General features: G+C 49.6%; 1 protein-coding gene across 1 annotated transcript; it reads right to left on the reverse strand.

The window, feature by feature from the left end:
- Nucleotides 1–2,331: 2,331 nt before the first annotated feature.
- opr7 (12-oxophytodienoate reductase7) lies at nucleotides 2,332–6,096 on the reverse strand. Its single transcript, NM_001112440.1, has 5 exons — nucleotides 5,760–6,096; nucleotides 5,518–5,658; nucleotides 4,471–4,601; nucleotides 3,244–3,426; nucleotides 2,332–3,114 (listed from the first exon to the last, which is right to left on the reverse strand). Exons 1-5 carry the CDS (start codon nucleotides 5,861–5,863, stop codon nucleotides 2,474–2,476), a joined length of 1,200 nt encoding a protein of 399 aa, NP_001105910.1. The 5' UTR covers nucleotides 5,864–6,096; the 3' UTR covers nucleotides 2,332–2,473.
- Between the last annotated feature and the right edge of the window lie 10,401 nt (nucleotides 6,097–16,497).

The raw sequence follows: 16,497 nt of genomic DNA on the forward strand, positions 1-16,497 counted from the left end.
ACGGGGTCGGACGACGACGTGGCCTGACGGGGTCAGGGTGGCAGGGGGCAGCGTTGGTGCGCTGGACGGGGCGGGGCGGGGCGGCGGGGCACGGAGGCGGCGCGACACGGTGGGGGAGGCGGTGGCGCGGGTGAGCGTAGGCGGGAGAAGAAAATGAGGAAGAAGAGAAGCATGGCACTTGTATAAAGGGGGTCGACGCTATAGATCTTGGCGCCGACCCCCTGCCACGTGTCTAACGAAGTCCAGGGCTCGGCGCCAAGATCTATGGCGTCGACCCCTGCCATGTCCGCGTCCACGTAAGACTGATTGAAGCCAATGCTATTGGCGTCGCTTTGCGTTAGCTCGGCGCTAATGATGATGGTGCCGAGGTTGGGGTCAATTTTTTGAAATGAAACTACAAATGGCATATTTGTGCAAAAACACTAAAAGGGCTAAAATGCAAAAAAGTTGGGCGGTGTGGTAGTTGTGTGGGTGGGCTCGGGTGCTGAGCAGGGGCAGTAGCTGGTTGTGTGGGTGAAAGTCGCCTAGAGGGGGTGAATAGGCGAAACCTGAAAATTATAAACTTTGAACACGCACTTCACCTAGGGTTAGGGTTAGAAACAAATAATGGTGGATTCAGAGTGCGGAAGATAGTTTTTCTTGCTTATGAGTGGCTCGATCAATTGCGAATAACCTTGGGAGCAAACTCAACGCAATGTGAGCAAGAGAACTTTTAGTGAGAGGGGAGAAACAAATCGAATAGTGAAGATTAACACGAATGGACACGGCGATTTGTTTCCCAAGGTTCGGTTCCAAAGAACCTACTCCCCATTGAGGAGGCCACAAAGGCCGGGTCTATTTCAACCCTTTCCCTCTCTCAATCGATCACTTAGACCGGTCGAGTGTTTCTTCTTAATCTCACGGGTAACTAAGACCCCGCAAGGATCACCACACAATTAGGTCTCTTGCTTGCTTTACAAAACACTTGGAAAGTTTAGAAGGAGAAGAAAGCAACCAAGCAACAATTGAAGCACAAATCACCCTCTCTCAAGTCACTTAAACACTTTTGATCACTAGACTTGATTATGGAACTTGGAGAGGATTGAAGGCTTTGAATATGTCTTTGGAGTGTATTCTTTGCTCTTGTATTGAGTATAGAGAGTGGAAAGCTTGGATGACTTGAATGGTGGTGGCTGGGGGGTATTTATAGCCCCAACTAACATTCTAGCCGTTGACTGAGTTCTCTGTCGACAGGCACACCGGACAGTCTGGTAGCGCACCGGACACAGTACTGTTCACTGTCCGGTGCGTGCCACGTCACCCGATCGTTGGGGTTTGAAGTTGTTGATCGTTAAAGTCATCTGTCCTTTTGGTGCACCGGACAGTCCGATGAATTTTAGTGGACGAGCGCTGAGAATTCCCGAGAGCGGCCAGTTCGCGGAGTGCTCTAGCCACACCGGACACTGTCTGGTGCACACCGGATAATCCGGTGCGCCATAGGCTGCAACAAGTTTGTTTTGCTCCAAACTTGTAGAATTGCCCCCCAAGGTCTTTTTCTTTGTATGTGTATATGAACTTTATGCACCTGTGAAAAGATCAGCTAGGCAAAGTAGTTAGTCCATAAGGTTTGTGATGGTCGTCAAACACCAAAATCGATTATAGGAAATGTTGAGGTCATTTCCCTTTCAGTGGGCGCTGGGATCTACAAGGCATTAGCTGAGAGAGAGGCGCGAGAACCAGTCAGAGAGCGTGGGGCGGGCCTAGAGTGTCAGCGTGTTCACAGGGTAGTAGCTGAGAGAGAGACGGGAGAACCAGTCGAGGCGCGTGGGGTGGGCCCAGAGTGTCAGCGTGGAGGGTGAATATGTAGTAGCACCATATGTCCAAATTAGGTTCTTAATAGGGTAGTATACATAAATAGGTACTGAGATATTTATTTAAATATAATTATTGTTTATTTATAAATACTAATGTATGTGTGGTCTGGTGGTTACCCAAATGTTTTGAGCAAGGAGGTGTGGGTTCGAGTGCTCGCTTTGCACTATTTTTTGTACGGTGTGGTAGCGCGGAGGGTGAAGCCGTGGTATCACCGGGTGTCCACATTAGATTCTTAATAGACTTTATATTATATATATACACACAATTATAAAAAGAATAAAAAGACATCTAAAAATGTTTAACATAGAAAAATATTATGCTAATTATCTTGTAAAAATATTTTGCTAATTGTCTTGAAGCTTGATCCAATGTATATGTAAATTTTAAATGGCATTATCCTACAATAAAATTCTAGATTAAATAGCATATCATATAGTAAAATTCTAGATCTGCCAGTGGTTATCAAGATACAATCTGTAGGCCCGAATATTGGTAACACATATATAGTAGGAATACGTAACAATCGCGGCATTACCCAGATGTTTGCTTGTTTTCTCAAGTCACAACATACAAACAATACTCCGCCTCTTATAATTACGGCAACGCACTAATAATCAAATCACATGCGTGCCTTAGGCTGGCCGAGGAATGTGTAGTCCGTGTAACCGACGACGGGGTCCGGCGTGTAGAACGTCTTGCGCACGTATTTGTTCAGCGGGGCGTCGCGCCGAAACCGCTCCACCAGGTCGGGATTAGCGATGAACAGCCGCCCGTAGGACACCAGGTCAGCGTCCCCGGACTCGATGGCCTCGACCCCGAGCTCCCGCGTGTACCCACCGCTGCACATGAACGTGCCACGGTAGGCACCTCGCACGGCACGCATCAGCCGGCTCTCCTCCTCGGCACTCCCGTGCTGGCCAGACTCTGTCTGCCCGTACGCCGTGTACCGTGGCTGCGTCACGTGGAGGTAGGCCAGCCGCCCGGCCTCCTGCTGGAGAGCGTTGAGACGCTCCACCACGGCCAGGCCGAGCTGCAGGGGGTTGGAGTCGTAGGCGTCGAGATGGTCGATGGCCGGGGACACTCGGACCGCGACGCGGTCTGCCCCTATCGCAGAGACCACGGCTCGGGTCACCTCCAGGAGGAACCGGCAACGGTTGGAGAGTGAGCCACCGTACTCGTCAGTCCGGTCGTTGATACCGCCCTTGAGGAACTGATCGATGAGGTAGCCATGGGCGCCATGGATCTCGATGCCATCGAAACCTGCCACAGCACATTTCATCTCCACATGAGCATTTTAGTAAACAGAAGGGTTTCTGATAGTCTATTTCTGACTATGATTTGGGGTCCAGCATGTAATCATTCAGAATTGTTGCATGTTCATCCACTTACCTGCTTTGATGGCGTTTACGGCTGCTTGACGGTATTGCTCAACAATTTCTGGTATCTCGGATGTGGCTAGGCGCCTCGGAGTTGGATACTTGCCATAGGATCCATCGGGCATCAGTATCCTCCATCTTGATGATATTGGCTTATCAGTTGAGGATATCGGAGCAGCAGCACCCGGCTGATATACTGAATTTGGGGGGGGGGGGGGGGGGGGGGGTGCATAAGTGGCCATTAGTCAATATCAGTTGGTTTGGCTGGTACAAAAACTATTGTATGAGCCAATCGTTTTAATCACCAATAGTAAAGAAAATCAAAATGATTGGCTGATACAGTAATTGGTGAACAAAAAATATTACTCAACCCCTGATGTGACACTGCTGATATCAGTAAGGGCTTATTCGTTTTTGCGTTAATCCATGTGGATTGAGTGGGATTGAGTCGGATTAAATCCATAACAAGTCAAAATACATCACAATCTCACCCAATACACTTTAATCCACATGGAATATCAATAACCGAACAAGGCCTAAGTTCAAACAAAATACTATACTATTCATGGCTGAAGTAAAGAAACTAATCATAGTCATCAGTGGTTGGATGAATGAAGCACATGTGTGATATCAATGAACATTCAATCGACAAGGTGAATCACTAAAACAACACGTATTACTTTGGATAATACCGTAATCGAACTATCTGAAGATGTGCAGATTGTAGTGCATTGGCTGAAGAAATAAAGATTAATGAGGGGCAGCCTTTGTTCCTTGCTCCGGCGTCTCCAACAAAACTAGCACACAAACTGGCATATTGTGTTGTGACTTGTGAGAGAGGGGCATCCTAAAACCTTAGAGACTGTCACTTGGCTCCATGATAGCCTCTTTCTTTTTGTACTATTCAGCAAGCAAAACTTTGATTCAACTAGCTCTAACTCAGACCATTGGAGACGCCATAAGAGGAAGCAATACAGTGGAAAATTAGGGAATCAGTAACTGTCCAATTCCAAGCCAGAAACTTTCTGGTCCCCACTGACCCTGACTAGATCATCCTTAGATTACATTAGAAGAAAACCTTTTCCGACTGAATATTATTTCAGTGGAGGACTAAAACTTCATTCAAGGCAGATATAATGTGGCCTCTAGAAATTTTTAACAATGCAATGTAAGTTCTGAGGAATTACGGAATCGTGAAACATATTTGTTTTGTGGCAATTTGCACGTACTATTAACGTACCTTGGTGAGAAGCTCGGCCTACATGCCATAGTTGGCAGAAAAAGATAGCTCCCTTGGCATGAACAGCATCAACCACCTTTCTCCATGCATCAGTCTGTTCTTGATTGTATATCCCAGGGACACGAGGGAACCTGAAAGAACAATTTGTTGCTACTTCATCTTCCACAGTGAAGGTATGTGCAGCTGTAAAAGCACATGCTAAAAGTCCATCCAAAATGAGCATGAAATAGAATGCTTTAAGCTCCATAACACGATCACACTTTTGTGTTACAGAACAGAATGTGTAGGGGAAAGGATCATACTGATCCCCTTCTGACTCTTCTGTTGCGATGCGTTCCTATTAGATTCAGTAGCCGAGGGATACCTCGATTCATCTCACTATTTTGTGTAGAACTTTTGTCAGCTCTTGCTTGATTCAGAGAGAAAGTAATTTGCGAAACCAGACCATCATTCAGTAACTAAGCACCTAAGGTAGATTAAACAACTTTATTTGAAGCAGATAAGTATGATCGCTCCAGATCTCCATGTGCAGTAGGTATGATCCATGAGAACTCATGTATTTACACACCCAGCATTCCCTCTTCAAATGGCCCGGGTGAGGAGAAGGCGTCCACAGTTTCTCTATTTTTTCTACTTCTACTGCAGCATTTGAACAGCATGTCGACAGATCCATTCTGTTCAGGCCACTGAATCAGCACTGACTCTAGCATACTAATCGAAGTATACCATTACCAAACCCACACGATAAATAGTCATACAGTACCAGTACTACTATAATATTGCGGTTCCCATATATCATATTCTATTCCACATTTTAATATCCGTCCCGTTTTTGTCGTCGCATGTCATTGATAATTGACACCAACCCACGCCCACCAGTCGCAGTCAAGAGGACCATGTCTCCACCAGACCATCAGATCTAGCGCGAATCTCTCCGCCCAAGGCTGCGCTCATGCCTCACATGACGAAAGAGAGATCAAAAGGGGAGACACCAGAAACGTGGATCGATGGCCGGAAGCGGTAGCAAAACGGAGCGGAGATGATTACCCAGGGCCGGACGGCGAGATGATGGTGCCCTCGGAGATGAGCAAGCCGCCGTCCGTGGACCGCTGCGCGTAGTACTCCGCGAGCGCGGGGCCTGGGACCGCGTCGGGCGCCCTGCACCTGGTCATCGGCGCCAGCACCACCCTGCGCGCGTTCACACAGACACACATCACGCGGAGCTCGCGCCAGGCCAAATCGATCCCAGCGAAGAATCAGGGGGAGGGGCGGACGCGATGGAGGCTCACCGGTGGGCGAGGCGGAAGCGGGGCATCTGGTACGGCGAGAAGAGAGACGGGCGCTTCTGCTGTTGCTCGTCCTCCGCCGGCGTGGAGCGATCCGTGGAGGCCATGGATTGGAGTTGGAGAGGGAAATGGGGAGCGGAGAAAGCTGATCGAAAGCAGAGGGTTGCGAGAAGCCAACTATAGGAGGAGGGAGAGAAGAGAACGGAGGAGGGCGAGTGCGGTTCGAAAGCGAATCGCCACTGGGCTCGTTTGCGACGACGGACGGTGACGCTGACGCGTCGCGGACTCGTGGGAGGTGTTGGTTGCACGCTGGACGCTGGACAGGGAGCGGGTAGTTGGGACCAAGGCGAGCAGCGAGTGCTATATCTGCCTTGGCGGGTGAAGTACTGAACTACTTAAGTCGCCGTCTCGATTTTGAGCATGTGTGTCGCGTGGGCGGTGACTGGTGCAGCGTATCTGTATTCTCAAAATTAGAAATTTAATATGTCAACTTAATAGTATTTGTATCTAATCCAAATCGAAGATAAAATATGAAAATAAATATATAATGAGTAATATTTACCAGTATCCAATTCGAATACATGTAGACCGTGAACCACACACGAACCGACCAACACCTAAACCACGAGCACAGCCGGTTGCATGCGTAGTCATGCAGCACCTATTTCTCAAAAACCAATCTTCCATTCACGTCCTGAAAGCCTTAAAACTGACTAGCTGAGTGTCCGTGCATTGCAACGGTAATATATAATATCAGTATACTACGATAACTTATATATAAAATGTATGTTATATTATTATGAGAAAATGTTTCATAATCAATTTGTGATCCTGGCCATACATAAATTTTGTTATTTTAATCTAGTTGTTTCACTACTACATTGCAACCATCAGTATCATGCAGACTTCGATATATGCTACGATTTGTATGGTCTCATCATTGGAGAACACGTTCCACACATGCTGTAAGAAATTTCCTCGTACATCGTTAGTCATCAGACACGCACCACCATACGCTCTTGCTTAAACAAAAAGGTAAGTGTGTGTGTTTGCGAAGAGAATTAAAGGCAGGTCGGCACAAAAGCTACTCTGACGGTGGCAAGGATGACGAACTGGTCACTGTTGTCGATCCTCCTCTACGTCACCTCCGACGCTAAGATGACGCCACAATCCTCGATATAGTAGTCGTCGAACGCGCGCGACATGACGAGTACCGATGACTCTTGGTTGGGCTACCAAACGAAGTGCACCCCGGGCTCATCAGCGACTCCACAACATACATCATGTTCGAGGACACTCACACAATGACACAACGTCAGCAACGTCCATCGTCCCAGCGCACAAGAATTCATGTCCGTTCAGTAGCGACTTACGTGGTAGGTTGGGCTTTAGGTGGACGATGAGCTAGACGACGTGATGACGTCGTCGTCGGATGCGGTGTCCAGAACAACCCGAGAGTCGTCAATGTTGGCGACAACCATGAGGCCCCCCTGCTTAACGATGGACAGCGCGGTGCAGCTGCTCTGGACCGCGTCCAAGTGGTGGCTTCGCGGGAGCTTGTCGTACACAGCGGCGCATGCGACCACGTAGGACTGCTTCTAGAGGTCGAACTGACAGTCGCCAAGCTTCTTCTCGTCATCGATAAACGACACCAACGTGAGTGTCTCCTACTCATGGTGTTTGTTTGGGGTTTCAAATAAGAAACATGGATTCATGCTTGGCGTTGGTTTATGAAAATGACTCAGAAGTCTGATCTATGGAAAAAATATTACGAAGAAAAATGTCACGCATGCAAAAAGGGGAATTTAAGTATAATACATTATTCAAACAAAAGAAATTGCATGCAAAGCTCTTCTTTAAATAATATTACCTCCATCCAAAAATCTAATTCAAGAATCTCGGTGATACTTATCTACTACTACGCATTGTGCAAGGGTAGCAAGTGAGCTTGGTGAGAGATGTAGTAGATATGTTTCCTATCATAAATGTAGACATAAACACATATGTGGTGTAGCGGTAGCTACTCTTGGCCTTTGCTTGAGAGGTCACGATTTCAAATCCCCTTGAGGATATGTGTATTTTTTTTAATTTTAGCTAGACGTGGGCTTTACGGGGGAATGGGAATGAGAATGAGCTCTGCGGGAGGAGGGAATGAGAAAGACAGAATAAAGAATGGGAATGACAGACATGGGAATGGGGAACGGTGGCAGAACGAGAATGGCAGAACAGGAATGGTGGCAGAACACGGGAATGGCCGACTACTCTTACAGCCTTAATAGTAGTAGAGATTTAGTGCACTGGGCACGATCGAACGGTCCGTCCATTGAGACCTGGATAGTCCGCGTCCCGAACGGTATGTGGGTGTAGTCCGGATGGTCCGCAGTTAGATTAACTCATGCGAGAGTCCTTATCACTCACGTGCTTATCCAGCTAATCACACGGGAAGCTATTGAGATATGCCTAGAAATGGGTTCAGGCCTCTCCTCTCTATATATGAAGGGATACAATAGATTGACACACAACACTGAAAGGATTACGATGCCCAAGAGGGGGGGTGAATTGGGCTTTTCTAAAAATCAACACTAATTAAAACCTAAGCAAGAGCTAAACAAGAGCCCAACTTCACCCCAACAACTAGCACTAAGAAAATAATACTAGAAATGTAACAAGGCTAAGACAATGCTTCAAATACTTGCTAAACAAATACACAAAGTAAAGAGCGTGAATTAAGTGCGGAATGTAAAGCAAAGTTTAGAAGACTCCTCCAATTTTTTTCCGAGGTATCGAAGAGTCGGCACTCTCCACTAGTCCTCGTTGGAGCACCCGCGCAAGGGTATCGCTCCCCCTTGGTCCTCGCAAGAACCAAGTGCTCACTACGAGATGATCCTTTGCCACTCCGGCGCGGTGGATCCCTCGAGACCGCTTACAAACTTGAGTCGGGTCACCAACAAGATCTTCACGGTGATCACCGAGCTCCCAACGCCACCAAGCCGTCTAGGTGATGCCGATCACCAAGAGTAACAAGCCGTAGACTTTCGCTTGACCAAGAGAAGCCTAATGCAAGTGGTGTGTGCTCTAGGTGGCTCTTACTAGCGCTAATGAGGAACAAGCGCGGATTATGATTCTCTAATCTCCTCACTAAGCTTTTTGGTGCTTGCAATGCTCTACCAATGTGCTGGAATAAATGTGGAGTGCAAGACATTGAATATGGTGGGTGGAGGGGGTATAAATAGCCCTCACCCACCAACTAGCCGTTACAGGCAATTCACTGCGTGATGGCGCACCGGACAGTCCGGTGCGCCACCGGTGCGCCAACGGTCACTTCCAACGGCTAGTTCTGACAGAGAGTCGTTGGACTCATGGCGCACCGGACAGTGAACAGTCCACTGTCCGGTGCACACCGGACAGTCCGGTGCGGTGTCCGGTGTGCCACTAAAATTCAACTCTGAACACTGCGCTCTCGGGTTTCTGCGAAGGGAAGACACTGCCGTGGACCAGCCTGGCCCCACCTGGCAGAGGGTGCACCGGACAGTCCGGTGCACACCGGACAGTCCGGTGCCCCTAAGCCAGAAACACTAAGTCTTGTTTTTCAGCTGATTTTCAAATCGGTTTTCGCTCTAACTTGTGTGTGAGTTCTAGAGTGACACCTAGCACTGTATATGAGTGTGATTGTGCACCAACACTACACTAGAACTCTCTTGGTCAAACTACTCATCGACAACCCCTCTTTATAGTACGGCTAAAAGAGAATAAAAGACCTAACTAAATCGCGAGTGTCCACATCTCCTTGACACTCGGACTCCGTAGACCTTCACCTTTTGTTCCGTCGTTTTAGCCGTCGCTTCGAGTTCTTATTTCCGGGATTGTTTTCACCGTTGTAGTACTTCTACCTGTCATGCGACCTAACTTACCATTTGTCTCTGCAAAACACACATTAGTCACATATAATATTACGTTGTCATTAATCACTAAAACCAACCAGGGGCCTAGATGCTTTCAATCTCCCCCTTTTTGGTGATTGATGACAACCCTACAAGTTTTATGAGAGTAGTTTGTTTTGAAGATTCTGTCAATAGAAAGAATGGTTAGTTATACTCAGTAATCTTTGACAGAAAGAATGTGTACCATAATAATAAGAGTGAGCGCATACACATCATAAGATTCTTGTTCATATAAAAGTGAAGTTAAATTAATGAAACAAGAGCTAGAAGACTGGTGATATGATATAAGGTGAAAACATAATACACACAGTCAATCATACGCAACGAGAGTATATGACGAGAGTATATGACGAGTTTGTGAGCCAAAAACATCAAGCTAGTACAGAGAGTAGCAAGCACATATATTACATCAAAATGACTCTGACTCTCTACTAACTCTCTAACTCCCCCTAGCTCTCACAACTCATATCTCTCCCCCTTTGGCGTCAAACACCAAAAGGGACCTGAACCTAAACGCCTGAAGCAGGAGGAGGCGGCGGGGGCGCATCCGGTCGAGGTCGAGGTAGCAGAGCGAACGCCGACGGAGGGTCAGAGTCAGTCTCGGATCCAGGATCTGCGGTAGAAGCTGGAGCTGGTACTGACTCGGACGGAGGCCGCGCTGCAGGAGCTACCGGAGCAGAAGCGGTCACAGATACTGCCACAGCGGTAGTGGTAACAGCAGATGCTGGTGGCACTGGCGGCTGCGGACAGACAGAGCTGAGAACCGGAGAGGTGAACGCCAAAGTGACCGGCCGGAGCGGAGAGGTACCAACAGGGGGTCCAGACAAAATCGAAGGCACAACTGGAGCGTGAAGCGGAGGAGGCGGAGCAGACTGAACCGGAGGAGCTGAGATACCAGAATGCTGAAGCATGAGAGCCATGAATGCCCTATTCTCTGCCCTATCCTGAATTAGCTGCTGCTGAAGTGCATCCTGCCTGTCCTGCATGCTCTGAAACATCGAGAGCATCGTCTCAGATAACCGGGCCTGCTCAGCTGCCAGGTTGGCCAGAATCGCCGCAAGAGCAGGGTCCATAGCCGGAGGAGCAGGGGCAGCACGAGAACTCCCAGCCTCATGATCATGTGAGCGTGGAGGCATAGGAGGCGGAGGCGGAGGAGGAACCCCAAAATCATCATCATCATCATCATCATCAGCTGCTGTACCCTGAGTGTCAAACTGTCGTAGAGCTGCATCCTCGGCCTGAGAGTCAAACACAGAAGCAGAAGCTGGCACTGGAATCTCAGGAGCAGGGCGGTAAGATCCAAAAACAAGGCGTGAGGCCTCAAGAGTGCTCTGAAATCGAGGTGGCTGAATCAGCTGCGCAAAGATGTGGCATAAGTAGTGAGCATAAGGTAACTGCCGACGAGCACGAATCCCATCCAGAACAGTGTCCTCGATCTCACAGATCAGGAAGTCCACAACGTCAAACTCAGAGTGGGATACCAGGGCACCAAGGAGCCAAAGCTGAATATGAGTGGTAGCCTCCCTGTATCCCATCCTCGGTAGGAGTGTCCGTCTGATGAGCTCATATAAGTACTTCGCTGCTGTAGTAAAGTCTGCTGGAGAACGTCGCGACCCATCTGAAAAAGGCGGGCGGAACAGAGCCGCGATGTGAGCTGTCCCTGGAGCCACACCGCCGTGAGGGCGACGAGGAGGGTCAGAAGAGCCGTAGCAGAGGCTGTGAAGGCGAGTCGTCGACTCAGGGAATCCAAATAGCTGTCGGATCTGACTGGCAGTGATTGTGACATCCTCGCGCTCAAAGCGGAACCTCATCCAGTGATGATCCGGGTCAATCCAAACAGAGGCGTAGAAGACGCGGACCCACTCCTCAACATATCGGCCGCTGATAGTCAGAAGGGTCAGGAGGCCAGGCAGATAGGTGAGATGCGCCTCAGACTCAGCACCGGCTGCAAGCAGAAAAGCTGGAAGATCCAAAAGGCGGTGCACTCGCAGCGCTATCTGAGCAGACATCTGAGCTCTGAAGAAGGACTCCTGAATCCGTGTGCTGAAAAGAACACCTGCTGCTGGGTGTAACACCCTGAATTTGGGGGTATAAAATTTCTTTGCTCATATTCACAAATTCAGGTGTTACTTCCCTTTTCTCATCCTTCCTCATTCTTTTCTTTCTCATTTCTATAGGAGAAAAGTGCTTATTTTATTTGTAATTATAGTTTAATAGGTTAAACCCTAAGGGAGTATGAATTGTTGCATCATGTTGAACCCTAGATTTCACTTTTGCTTGGTGCATAATTCTTGGAAAGTCTAATTTGAATTTGTGGCTTATTTGGATTTGAATCAAATAGAGAAAATAAAAAGAAAAGAGAAAACAATTCCAGAATAAAAGAAAAGAGGAAAGAAGCCCAACCCCGCCGCCCCCTCAGCCTTTCGGCCCAGCCAGGCCCATCCCGCGCGCGCGCTCTCCCCCCCCCCCCCGCTCTCCCCTCTCTCTCTCTGCTCGCGGGCCCGGCTTGTCAGCCCCGTCGTCCTCGCGTAACCGCCGCCCGAGCTGCGCGCGGCCGCCTTCTCCGCGCCCACGTCGCGCGTGGAGCTCGCAACCGCCCCGCCCCTGGCCACTTGAGCCCCGAGCCCCACTCGCCCTCTCCCCCTCCCCCATTTGCGCTCCAGCAGACCCCTCTTCCACCTCTCCCTCGCTGCGCACGCCAGAGCACCGCCGCCACAAATCCCCGCCGTCCCGAGCTCATTTCTCGGCCGCCGTTGGAGCTCCGCCGTGTCCGTTGCCACGGTGAGCTTCGCCCCGGCGTCCGCAACCCGGGACGCGCCCCAATTCCCTCTCCCCCTCCCTATTTCTCTCTGCCCGCGCTCACCCGCCGTTCCCCGTGCAGCCGCGGAGGTCCGCCACCGCCGCCCCGGGCCACCGTCGCGCCATTGCCGCCGCCGAGGAATCCCCGGAGCCCGCCTTGAGGTAAAGAACCTCTCCCGCCCCTATCGACCCGTGTATTGCCTTCTGCCATGTGTAATTCCTCGCCGGAGTAGATTTATGCCGCCGCCGAGCCGCTCCGCCGTGGGCCGCCCCCCTCCGGTGCCCCTGCCCCGACCCAGACCCCACCAGAGGACTCCCCGTGCCCTCCCCAACCTTCCCGGCCGCTCAGGTCGCCCCGGAGGCCCGCCAAACACCCGCGCCCCTCGTCTCCGGCGAGTCCTCCGCCGCGGGGACGAGCGCCGCCGCCCCAGCTAGCCGTAGGAGAAGCCCAGGCCAGCCACCCGATCCCCACCGTCCGTCCCAGATCGGACGGTCCCGTTTTAATTAGGTCAAGCCTAATCCTGGCCGTCCGCTGGAGATCCAGCGGCCCAGGCCCGCTTCCCCCACACCCCGTCCCCCTGCCGTTTGGGCCCCGCCTGTCAGCCCGCCCGCGCGCTCGCGCTGCCCGCCGGCCCCGCCTGTCAGCCTGCCCGCGCCCCGCGCTGCCCGCCCGGTCCCGCCTGTCAGCCGCCCGGGCCGCCGCGCGCTCGCGCGCCCGCCCGCAGGATCTAATCCTGGCCGTTCGCTTTAGATCTGACGGCCGTAGTAGCCCGATACGCCTTCGCCCGCGCGTTTTCTTAAAGAGACCCCCGGTTTTATGGAATTTGAACCCGCCGTCCCTGGTTTCTCTCGGTTAGGTCCCTGGGCCATTTATTTAATTCAAAATAGGTATTTAGGGTATATTTTTAACCCCTAAACTTGTAAAATCCATAACTTTGTCATATGAACTCCAAATGAGGTGCTTCAAATTGCAAAATGCTCATGATGTTTTTGTCTATCTATTTAAACAATGTTTCCCTGCTGTTTCCATGTACCAATTAATAGTTAATCACTAGGATAGGATTAAGGCTATTGGAACCCTATTTGAGATAATTAGAAGTTGGTAGACTTTAATAAAAGTTAGAATACTTAAGTTTATGGACTTAAACACCTAAGTTTAGGAACTTAAAACCATGTAATGATTTAATCCCTCCACTGACTTAAACCTGATTAGTGGATAATGAATCACTTTGTATAGTCCTCTACCCCAGACCTAGGGAACACCAGAGTGCCTATCCCTTTTCAACTATGAACTTGTGATCTCTCTGCTGCATATGTTTGGTATGTTGCTTTTTGTTTGTTATCTTCCCAAGTGCATAGTGTGAATGATTACTTTACGTAGACAACGAGCAGTCTGTGTTTCCCGAGGAGGTTGCAGAGGAAGTCCCTGATCAGCAGTTTGGTGAAGGCAAGTGTCCTCTGTCCCATTATGTCCTATTCATTTATAACTTACTACCCCGCACTACTTACTTGAAACCTAAGGATTGACTAGCTTTACACTTTACTTTGTCCTTGATGACCTATTGGGTTGTTATGGTTAGCACTCTGCTTTTGCCTTAACTTAATCAATGAACATGATGTGACTATTTATGATACTGTTATCCTGATGATGTTGATGATCTTGTGATACTCTAGGGGGCTCAGGCTGTTTCCTGAGTACCTCTCCGTAAGGACTTGTTCGTTGAGAGACCACCCGGGATAACAGTGCAACCATGAGGGTGAAATGGGATGCCCTTAGCCAATTAATTAGAGGAACTAGAGGTGTAGTTGCTTAGCCGTCGTGTCGTCAATGGGGTCCAGGCACAGTGCTTGCTCTGCCGAGGCTGAGTGCCGAGGTTCTTTCGTTTTGCTCTTTGTTAGTCACTCTCCTGCGGGGAGGGGTACTGTGTTTATCAAACTGGAGAAACCTAACGGGCAGCTATGATCTCTAGGGAATCTTTGTAAAAGCTACGTAGTGATGCCCTGCCGGACCACCTAGGTAGTGGTCAATGGGGATTAGCTCTCCCCGGGTAGAAAGGGGATCATGGCTCATGGGTAAAGTGTGCAACCTCTGCAGAGGGTAGTGAAACTGATATATCAGCCGTGCTCACGGTTAAGAGCAGCCTTGGGATCCTCTTTGATTAGAGATACAGATGGTTCGAGATACAAGGATTACGTTATGGTTTTGGTTCGACTATGATGATGTTGTTCCTCGATGAGGAAATGGTTTACGGGTTGGTTAATGCTAAAATCTGGCTTCTACTAATGATAAATACCTGACCAACTAAAAGCAACTGCTTGAGCCTAATCCCCACATAAAGCTAGTCCACTTCAGCCAAACGGGACATTTGCTGAGTACGTTGATGTGTACTCATCCTTGCTTTACCACAAAACACCAGGTTGTCCGCATTGTAATCACTGCTCAGGAGAAGGCGAAGCCGTGGAAGGAGACTTCCAGGAGTTCCAAGACTACGACGAATTATAGGTGTGGGTTGGTGGCAACCCCCCAGTCAGCTGCCTGTGGAGGCCTTATCTTTACTGCGTTTCGCTTAGCACTTTGATTTACCTGTTAAGTTAATGACTATGTGGATGTCTATGACTCTATGATGTAATAAGTTAATACTCTTTTATGTTATTATTCGAGCACTGTGCAATGATGTTCATTTATGTAATCGCTGTGTACGTGAGTTCTGATCCTGGCACGTACATAGTTCGCATTCGGTTTGCCTTCCAAAACCGGGTGTGACACTGGGTCTCTCTGAGCTGGTAGCCAAGACTCCACGGGTACGTACCTAAACCGACGTACCCGTGCTGCAGTAGCACGCTGAAGATCAAACAGACGAGGATCCGAAACCAGAGGACGGACCTCAGTCTCATCACGCTCCCGGAAACGAGGAGGAGGGACAGGAGGAGCTGAAGCGGGAGAGGGAGCAGGGGAAACAGTGGAAGCTAGCGTAGAGGAGGTGGTGGGCATGGCTGTGGAGGTGGATGGAGCAATAGGAGTGACGGGAGCAGGCAGAGTGGGTGGCGGAGTGGAAGCGGAGGTGTGAGAGGAGGAGCGAGACCGGGAGGTGAGACGACGAGCACGAAATGCAATCTGATCGGATGGAAAATGCGGCTGATCTCCAAGTGCGGCCTGCGCAACGGCTGCTGCAGCTGCTACCGCTGCACGAGCCTCTCTGTCCGTACGCCGCTTCTTGCGGCCTTCCTGCTGCTCCAAATAGACAGTCTTGCCCTTCACCTGCCTGAAGGGGCGACGAGGGTCCTCATCGTCGCCACCCCCTGACACCGACGCATTCTTCGTGCGCGGCATCCTGATCTGATGCCTGCAAATTAGAGAGAGTGACTAAGCACAGAGCAAAAGAGACCGATAGATTTAGCAAAGAGTGAGATGGCTACCTGGAAAGCTCACACGAGAGGTGACGATCCAGGCAGGACGGGAGACGGCACACGGTCACACAAGGTCACTGAAATGACAGAAGAGGTGAGCACGTATTAGTCACATAGTCATAAGCATATGAAATGTGAATAAATACATACACAGAGAGATATGGCACGAGACGGGACGATCAAGAAGTCAAATGACGTGAAAACGACGCTTGACGGATAAATAGTGTCATAGGATGTTTGGAAATCAAATTGGGGCACGAAACGATATGGAATTGAGCCGATACTTCACGAATAGGTTTATATAGGTGAATATGAGTGAAGTGTGTGCTTGGTTTGAATTTAGGCGGAGAAAAAGGAATTTGGGCACTCGGCTCGGAAACTATCGCTCTAAACGGGAATTTTGGTGAAATTTAAGCCTGGGATCTCGGATTGGCGTGAAATTTGGCAAGTAGGTTACTGGAAGTGTTGTGAAGGTGCCTGAAAAATTTGGGTTCAATTGGAGCATTTTTGGCTGGTTTGGGCATTTCACCGAGCATGTGGCGTGCGGGGAGCTAGGGTTTTGGTGAAACGGCCATTTGAGGTGGGAATACCCT

The sequence above is a fragment of the Zea mays genome, chromosome 1 (assembly GCF_902167145.1).
Source record: "Zea mays cultivar B73 chromosome 1, Zm-B73-REFERENCE-NAM-5.0, whole genome shotgun sequence".
Taxonomy (NCBI): Eukaryota; Viridiplantae; Streptophyta; class Magnoliopsida; order Poales; family Poaceae; genus Zea; species Zea mays.